The sequence below is a fragment of the Thermobia domestica genome, chromosome 3 (genome assembly GCF_964235325.1).
Source record: "Thermobia domestica chromosome 3, izTheDome1.hap1.1, whole genome shotgun sequence".
NCBI classification, from domain to species: Eukaryota; Metazoa; Arthropoda; class Insecta; order Zygentoma; family Lepismatidae; genus Thermobia; species Thermobia domestica.
In genome coordinates this window covers 17,644,487-17,654,792 of record NC_137456.1, presented here as the reverse complement: position 1 = coordinate 17,654,792, position 10,306 = coordinate 17,644,487, and the positions used below count along the sequence as shown (strand labels likewise).

The 10,306-nt window shown below is 35.6% G+C and overlaps 1 protein-coding gene across 1 annotated transcript in view; it reads right to left on the bottom strand.

The window, feature by feature from the left end:
• Positions 1-1,014: 1,014 nt before the first annotated feature.
• LOC145680203 (uncharacterized) overlaps positions 1,015-10,306 on the bottom strand; it is a 35,911-nt gene continuing 26,619 nt past the window's right edge. Inside the window, exon 4 of the mRNA XM_081750513.1 lies at positions 1,015-9,383. Coding sequence (XP_081606639.1) covers positions 8,792-9,383 — 592 coding nt within the window. The 3' untranslated portion in view covers positions 1,015-8,791. The remainder of the gene's footprint in view (positions 9,384-10,306) is intronic.

Here is a 10,306-nt window from a genome sequence, read left to right as displayed (position 1 = left end):
GGGAGAACGTACAGAGTGTTCTTAAGTTTCTGTGCACTGAAAGTAACGTAAGTTTGAAATGCTTTGTAATGAGATATTAAAACAGAGTTCCTACTGATCTGGAGAAATCTATTTCCCTGACTTCTCCCTGATCTTTGGCGGGAAATTCCCTGACTTTCATGACAGGTGTCGGATGACGTTTATATATAAATAGGAATAAATAACGGTGAATATTTATATATGAGAACATTTATTCTATAGAGACAAATAATTATCAATTGCTCATACGTACGTTCCACTTACCGCCCATAAAAATCTGAGCAACGTTCCATACTTTGTACATTAATAGTGTGCTAAGGTGAAATTGGTGTACAATTAATGCTAGAAAAAATATATTTTATAAAATTTCCCTGATTTCTAGTCTTTTTCCCTGACCTGCATCATTTTTCCTGATTACCCTGACCAGAGTGTCTACTCAAATTTTAAAATGAAATTTCGTGACCTTTTCTTTCCCAAACCATAAAATTTAGTAACATTCTGAAGAGCGAATTTGGGTGCGAATTGGGCCAAATATTCATGCATGCAATAGAAATGTGCTTTGGTTGCGATTTGGTAAGGTCTAAAGCAGAGACATTTTTGGTGGTGAATTTTGACAATTTATAGAACAAAATTTTTCAATCTGTACCATATTTCTCCATATAAAAAAATTCGTGACCTAAAAGATAAATTTCTTGACTTTCATGACCGTTTTCTGATTTCGTGACTTTCGTGACCGATGGACACCCTGCTGACCAGTAGGAACTCTGTACAAAACAATCGTATAAAAAAATCTGCATAGCCCGATGCACATTAGTGTAGTGGAGGTCTTTCTTAGAAAATATGCTATTTAGTTTACAAGTTATACATTACTTACAAAGAAAATGCATTTCTTGTACAGTGACTTTGCGGACATTTTGTATATACTTTCTGCAAATGAATTAGAATTTGACTTCACGAAATACACTGCTTTCGTTAACGGCTTTATCTGACCACCGATTTTTTTTTTTTTTTTTCCTAAGTTGACATTTACTTTCTTAGAACTTCTCGGGAGGATTTAAAAAAAAAGCGTCTCTCATGTTTTAGTAAAAATATGGCACTATTCTGCATAAAAAGAGGAGAGAAGGGCATTGTACGTCACTTCTATTCCAGGCATAAAGCATTAAATTAAAATTATCTTTAGAATTTTGTATTACGAATAACCATCATCCTCAATTTCTTAAAAAAACATCGGAAGTACACAAGAATCAAGCGATCTTAATCAATCTACAGGATTCTAATATTATCAAGTCTTTAAAACATGGAGATATATTCATCTCTTGATTTACAAGAGCGAACTACAACGAAGAAAGACAGGAAGAAACGATGGCAGACATGTTATGACCATTTCGAGAGAAAAAAAAGCTACAGATCCTGAATTATTGACAAGATACAGGAATCGACCATTTTCATTGAATTTTGAACCTCTTCTCCCCAAACCCACCGTAACTGTAAAATAACATCAATGTATTTATTTCTGAGTTATTATATTGCCTATTTCATGATTTTTTTTTTTTTTTTTTTTTTCATGCACAAGAATATATGGCAAGTCATTACAATACTTTTGACTTCTGCAGTAATTTAAAGCTGAAAAATAATAATAAAAAAAGAAATACATCTATTTCGAAGGATGATAGTACAAAATTCATTTCAGTAACATAAAATAGGTAATTCTACCACAAGGCAGACATATATACCAATATTTAGAAACATAAGAAATACAAAGCACACATTTCTATTTTGTGTTTTCTATTTTTAAGGCATATGTCCGTTTCAGTAGCGAGGCTATATAAGACGAGGACCTACAGCTTAATGTAGGATCCGAACCACATGATCTGTCAGGAATTGAACCCGGGTCTCCCACGCCAACGGTGCGTGCACTAACCATTTAGCTACCAGGGAGCTCACAAATTTATAAATATAAAAATTAATAAATAGCAATACAATAATATAGATAATCGCAACAATAATATACTATTACGATAAAAATATATGTGGAAATCATTACACAGATACACACAGACAAATACATATTTATATGTTTCGCATACCATTTGCATAGTTTCAGTATATTTCAATATCCAAACTTTGCCTTCGAATTGTTCCGATCAGATCGACAGTGGTTTGAAAATAAATAATTAAAATAAATAAATAATTAAAAAATAAGTTCGACATTGAAGTAAATAACATTTCTTTCTCTGCTTTCTTATTTCATCTTTTTGCTTTTATAGAGGTATAATGTTAGGTAAACAAAAATATTAACTTCTATAGCAAACTCTTCTAATCGATATAAATATTATGTAACGCTTTGATACTTCACAGCAGCTTTCTAACAGCTTTAAATGATAACAAGCAGAGTTGGATCTTATTGCTAACTAATACAGGGTGGACATAAAGTTTCTTCCTGAAAACTAGGAATGATAGAAGCATGCGGTTTACGGCAAATAATAGGAAAACTCATTTTTTTAAATTTTTTTTTAAACCTGCTTTAGAGAATTTCCAGATGTGCTCCATTAGTAGCCCATGCGATGTCATACAAGAAACTTGCGGGTGAGAGACGATCTTCTTGTGTTAACGCATGAACAATCTGCGCCTTATATGCGTATAACTTCAAGCGTTTGTGTAAAATTTTTAACAATTGACTTTGGGATGTCCAGTTCACGTGATACGCAATGCAAGGATTTCGGTGGGCTTTGTTTTAAATCAACCGAAGCTTTCACACGTTCCCCACTAACACTCGGTCTACCGCTTCTATCACGATCTAAAACACTTCCTGTCGCAATAAACTTGCTATACCGTTCCTTCATGCTCTTAACATCTGATGTCTGCTGTCCATACTCTCTCCTGAATGTTCGTTGTACTATGACGGGAGATTTTGTTTCATGATACCACAACACACACTTCGCTTTCTGCTGTGCTGACGCCATTTTTAAACATACTGTTGCGCTGCGGTCAGCTGCAGTAGATGGCAGCACAAGCTCTGGCAAAATCATAAGGTATCATGCAAGCAATCTTTATAGATCGCATACTTCTACCATTCTTTGTTTTCTTACCATTAATATTTGTTATCAGAGAGAGAGACTTTATGTCCACCCTGTATAATTTTTCATTTAATATTAATCGCATATAAATATTGAAAAACTTCTAATACAATTCGATGATTTCCAAATATGTCACTCTTTACATACCATGATGCACTAGCTTTGTATAAAAGATTCAATCAAACAATCTTTTAGGTTATTATAACGTAATAGTACAAAATAACCTTTCCAATCCCAGTACTTAATTTAATTTTCAGATGCAGAAGCCAGTTGCATAATACTAAAGTAATTCTACAAAACAGGACAAAACACCAAGACACACACACATACACAATTTTTTATCAGAATCATTCAGAAATTTAAAAATGACTGCATATAAGCTTTCAAAGTAATATTATTACATGAACCTCATTCCGGTCAAGATTTAAGATGTCCATAAACCAAATACACAAAACAATTACCTGTTCACTAGAACTTTCTGGAACTTTCTTTTATCACTATGTATTTGGACTTAAGTCATGTATGCCTGCAAAAACAAATCTAATAAAATTTTTAAAGCTTCTAAGAATGTTGAAACTTCTGCAGCTATACCACACATTACATTCACTTGTGTTTATACAATTGCCAGACGAAACTAGGATGTTCACCTATGCAATATCTTTCCTCAGAAACTTCAAAATGAACGAGGTAATTTAAGTGTAGTTCACTCATTGCAACCTGAAGAAAACCAAGTATCTCTAAATTTCAGAAATGTATGTACAAATTGTCTCAATTTTGGAATTTTTGAGAAATTATAATATAGGAAGTACCTACTTATTACCAGACATGGGGAATTACTGTAACTAAAATAATACTCAGAAAAAAAAATATGTTAAAGAACGGACCTAGCCTAAACCTGGATGTAAACAAATACTAAACATGTCTGAACCTACGGGTTCGTTATAAAGAACAAATGCTCTCGAGTTGCAAGAGAGGTTAACAATATAGATCTTGTATCTTCATATACATCAACTGGTCCTACGGCACGGTCGAGGATGTCTTGATAACAAATACTCTCAAAATTAAAATAATTTTAATGGAACAGAGAAGTCAAACATCTGTGAGAAATGCGGACAGATTTACAATTATACCACTCTTTCCATTTCAAAATTCAAGGTGTAAATATACACCTGGAAACTATATGACATTTATTCCCAGAAATACTTTAAAAATAAAACTGAATCTTGGGATTTCTGCCTTATCTTGTATTTTAGAGTATCTCACACTGTAACAAACTACGGTATAGCGCTTGCAGCAGATGAACAATTTTGATTTTAATGTTTCAATACTAATTTTACACGTTGTAATTGATCAGTATTTATTGCTGTTCATTCCATAAAAAGATGGAAAAGTAATCTTCCTGAATTTAACTCAATATTTTTTAATCACAACGCATGTCAATATATTTGCATCTAGGAGAAAATAATAGGTAAAGAACAAAGACATGAAAAAGCAAAATCACAATGCAAGATTGGAATCGACCCTGGAAACAAGAAAATACTTTTGAATCGTTAACATATCATGCTTGCTATGATTCTAGAGTAACACTAGTAGTATCTTGTACCACCCAGTTTTTACTACCACAGAATTATTCATTTTATTTGTTTATGAAACCATTCAATACTCAGATGCAGATAACTTTGAAAGAAACCAGCAAACATGTTTTGAATTGTCATGCATTAATCCTGCTTAGATGTTCTGAACACATCACCTAGGACAGAAAATTCAACAAAACTGCAACAGCAAAACGGAATTAGATTGCATATTCTAATTTCTTGTGAAAATGAACGTGTGATGACTTGTTTCCTAGTTCGTAATGGTAGAGTTACATGTCAAAAGGGTACAACCTATTGCCTTGTAGTTTCAAAGAGCAAACTAAAAGAAAGAAAAAAAAATCAGTTGCTGGTTTCTTTCAGCAAGATACCCGAACTAACTTCCACTGACTTTTTTCTATGAGGTATGCTGAAGGCACGAGTATAAAGTAAGGGGAAGCTTTGAAACGTAACTTATACAACAAATAACTCTAGTTGTTGGTAAAGTAATACAAGCAATATTCAGAAGATCCATGGACTTAAAGAAGAACTCAACTCACTCACTTACATGGAGAAAGTGGAGGACTGCAGATTATGTAACATGGTAATGCCAAGGAAGGCTATGAAATCAAAATAATATGTACTGACATGGTTGTTTTGTACATAAATACATTTAAGCGCTACAAACAGGCAACTTAGGTTTCAGAACATAAACAGTTCATCGTCAGAATAAAGAAAAGTCAATATATATAAATGTATACATCTTAAAGTATCCGGTTGTATGTAACTTGTCTATCATTTTCAAATTTAAATACATGATAGTGGCAAGCACAAACTTACTGTCCGTTCATTTTTTTTACGAAAACTTTCTCAAATATACAAAAAAATCTGATCATGACGTAGAGACGCTTGACACAAAGGCACTAAACTAAATAAATAAATTAAAATAAATAACATTAAGAAAATAAAACCACTGACAAGGATACGATAGTTACAAAACTTTCTTTAGCAATGACAGTAACACAAGCATAATGCAGATCATTTATACTATAATATCGAGGTATAGAAATCAAATAACTTCCAGATATATACCTGACACAAAGGTCATGAACACACACGCATTCTTTTTCTTAAGAATTATCCAAAAATTCACTCAAATTAACATCAAGTTTTCTATCTCTCCATCTTAATCTGAGAAATTTAGGCAGTATTAAGTTGAGATACTCCTACCTGACATTTTTTTTTTCTTTTTACTACTTAGTAGTAAGTATAATAACATTTCATTACTGTTACTAACAATCCGTAAAAATGTGTCTTCAGTTGCGTACGTTAATTGTTAAACTTCAAGCATTCCGTATACATATTGTTGCAACTTTTATACATTTTTACGTACAAAATTTTGTCAGAACACATCATCACACAAGTCTTGTTGTGCTGGAAAAGTAGATATGAACTGTGCACCTTCCAGATACACTGATATTTTTTAAATTTTTTTTTTCTACAAAATCACGCAAGCATCAGTAGCACTGCCGTATAAAAGGACGGGGTTTAAAAGGAAAAAAAAAAATCATGGCTGAGTAACTAGGAATTTATCTTGCCTCGAGAGAATTATCCATGCGACTAGGCTTTTGATGTGCAAGTAAAGCCGATGTACTAGTACCAAAGCTATATTACACTGTGCCTGATCAACTTTTTATACAAGAAATGGAATATAATGTATTTTTTGCCGTCTCCTTTCAGTTGGAACGAATAAAAATTAAATACCGAAACCGGTAAGTATAAATCTTTTCAATGTGTAATAAACAATTAATATATCATGACTTGCGGTAAGGAATCAAGGGAAAATCTATCGCCTATAAATGACAATCAACGGAGCTTAACTACGTTATGATTTGTTATCTTAACTTTAAAATAAATATTTTGTGTATTATACACTATTTATCAACAGTATTTTTTTAATGGAAACTTATCAGTCAACCATCTTATTCGACTTATATCTCCAACATAATGCTCCAGAAGCGCAATTATTACCAGAATTACATGTGAAAAAAGCTCGCATTTACTGTGTATTTATTTGGAAACATTGTTTCCAGTCGCTAAATAAAAGGAAAGTTATGTTTACTAAATTACATGTTTTGATCTGATTTGATTTTTAGTTTAGCGTCCCTTTCAGCAGCAAGGCTATATGAGACGTGGATCTAAAGCTCAACTTGGAATCCGAATCATAGGAGCTCCCGCCGGGAGTCGAACCCGGATCTCCCACGTCAAACGCACGTACACTAACCGCTTAGCCACGAGGGAGTTCAAAATTGTAACTTGAAAGCTTAAAGCTAAGAAATGAAATCTTTGAGTTTTACGTCCCACGGTTATGCCGGTTAGGCTAAAGGAGACGGTGATGATGAGTAATGAATGAAAATGGTGAAATGAAGAAAGTAGGAGGAAACGGGAGAACCCCGAGAAAACCCACGCACACGGTGTTTGTCCACCACAAAGTTCACTTGGCGGGGGCTGGGATCGAACCCGGGACCCCTAGCACCAGAGGTGAACGCTCTACCACTGAGCCACCGCGGCCCCGATGCTAAGAAATGAGATAAGTTAGATGGCACATGGATTAAAGCAACTGCTTCCGTGAAAATCAACGTCAAATTTGGATACACTGGACTTGTAGTACTGCAATGCAGTGGACGAGTCAATTGCGCTCGATCTTAATGCACTAGATTCCATGGTCTGAACTACATTGTGTCTCCTATTTTAAACCGTTCCTCGCCATTTTATGTTTTTCATTGTAATTGTGATTTCAGTTTAGTATCCCTTTCAACAGCGAGGCTATAAGACGTGGGTCTACAGCTTAGCGCGGGATCCGAACTACATGAACTTCCGAAATCGGGTCTCCCCTGCAAAAGGCGCGTATGTAATTATGAATCCACGAAAAGCACTAGAATGGCATTATAACACCAACATTCCTTCGTGAAACATTTCATGTCATGCCATGTGTCTGGATGTTCTATGAACTGTTATTACTTTTTAAACTCTTTTTTTAAAAAGAAAAAGACGCGAATTTGTTTCGAATGGCTTAAGTTCAGGATATCACTTTATTCATAAGATCTATAAGTCCCGATTCATCTACGAATCTGAACTAGACCTACAGAGATAACAGATGTACAGGGTTTCTCCGGGAAGTAGTACGACTTATTTTTTCCCACCAAAACGTGGTGAAGGAGAAGGATGTTACTGTTATAGCGCTGGTTGCGTGGTGGTGGGGTCTCAGCTACCAGCGCACCAGTCGTCACCAAGTAGAATGTAGATCGAGATTAAAGTGAACCCTTTCAAGATGCCTTGTTGATGATCGTCTTTTCTGACTGCACAGAGAGTGGTTCGCCTGGTCAGACTGTGAATGTTGCATTCCACGTGGAAGTACTTGACTCATAAAACGAGTCGCCCGCGTCCGACCAGCAATCACTGGATCATGGAAACTCCATCACGACAATGAGCCAAGCCACAACACCGCATTTGCTGTCATGGACTTCCTGACCAAACATGGCATCATACAGCTTCCCCAGCCACCCTACAGCCCAGATGTCGCTCCTGCAGACTTCTTCCTCCTCCCACGACTGAAAAGGCTCATGAAAAGATGGCATCACGGCTCGGTCCAAGCCATTCAAGAGGCCGTAACGAGGGAGCTGAAGAGCATTCAAGATTTTTGCGTTCCAGAGAGCCTTCAGTGATTGGCAGAGTCGCTGGAAACGCTGTGTTGTAGCAGAAGGGGCATATTTTGAAAACTATTAAGTCGATGTGTCAAAAATGTGATTTTTTAAAAAATCAGTCCTACTATTTTCCGAACAAATGCTAATCACTCGGCAAATTGCAAATTGTTGTGATTGTATGTCGAAGTTATTTAGATCCTGGAAACTTAGTTATAGTACCACTAGTTAAACAAACCCAACCATTGCCTTACCACCTACATACAACTCTTTAGTTATGCATGCGTTAGGATGATGCACAATTCACAATGGCGACTTTCTCGACACAACAAACACATTTACTACCCTTCTGGCGTCTCTAACTGGAACACTAAGCACTACCTCGCTGGTACGAAACACTGTACATACACTACTTAGCTGAGATTCAAGGAAGCTGTACAACACTAACGTCACATCGAAGATGCACATAACGATGATCGTTTAAGTGACTTCTACGCGCAAACTTCTTGCCGCAAATATTGCAAGAGAACGGTCTCTCTCCTGTATGCGACCATTCGTGGTATTGGAGGTCGATTTTCCGGGTGAAACTTTTGCCGCACGTCTCACACGCGTACGGTTTGACGCCACTATGAATCTTCAGGTGACACTCCATGTTGCCCTTCTGACTAAAAGTTTTCTTGCACACTGGACACTCATACGGCTTTTCGCCCGTGTGCTTCCGAATGTGAATTCGCAGCTGCGAACCGGAAATACATTTCCTTCCGCAGTACTGGCAAGTGTAATCTTTGGGAGCGCGACTCGCAGAGTAAGCAGCAGCAGCATTTATTCGCTGGTACAACTGTTGGTTTATTCCTGTATTGTTCACGAAAGTGCTTGATTCTTGAGAAACTCCGTCGTCATTTCGGAAAATAAACCTGTTCGATGACACTACAATGTCTTGTTTTGACTTTAAACACTCGACTAGTTCCCTTATAGTCATTGCATTTGTTGATAACGGTTTTCCTGTCACATTTGATCTGAAACGAAATAAAAAAAACGTAACTAGAATACTTCGTCTCCTTATAATTAGTTCATTTCTACAGAGCCACAGTCTTTTCGGATCAAAAGATCCAATATATTTCAATCAAAAACTATGTTGTAAGCCTTATATCTGGAGAACTACATATAGTGTTACAAAACCCAAACCATCACTTAACTCATATGATGTCCTTATTCCGTAGAAAATACGAAAACTCGATTTAGGGCCCGTTCAAACATTTTGTGGCCCCTGATCCAAAAACTAATTATTGGCCAAGACCGCAATCTCTTGATCCATTTTTAGGTTTCCTACAATTCTTGTTTTCAGACGTATTTGTAACGGCCCAAAAGTACCGTTACATCTTGTTTCTTAATTTGCTTCTCTTTGTTCGTAATATTAATTTATTAATAAGTTATTTTCTATATTCTTTACTATTTTGCAAAATTGTTATATTAAAATATTATATATGGTAGAACCTATGAAGGCAATAAGTCATGACACTTCAGTAAATAAAAATTTTCACACGTTAAAACATCTAAAAACAAAATCTGTGAACGGTTTCCAGGCATTTCACACCTCTTCCTCAGCACATTTAAAGAAAACTTGTTGCTACATAGAAGGTAAGTCATACGAAATTCTCTGTTTGTCCTTCTACAGAATAATAATAAGTTTATAGTTTGATACCAATTTCCTTCTTTTCCTCACTTTTGGATAATGAAGTACATATCAAGAACTCTTCATCGATTGATTAGCCAAAAGTTTAGCGTTCCTTCCGCACCGTGGTTACATGGGACGTGACCATCCAGTTTACGAGCCTGGCATACTAAAAATAATGTAAAAGTTACCATTTTCCTCTTGCTTGTTTATTCATAAGTGAAAGGAGATAATGAAATGCAACTAATCACGATCATAGATAATGTT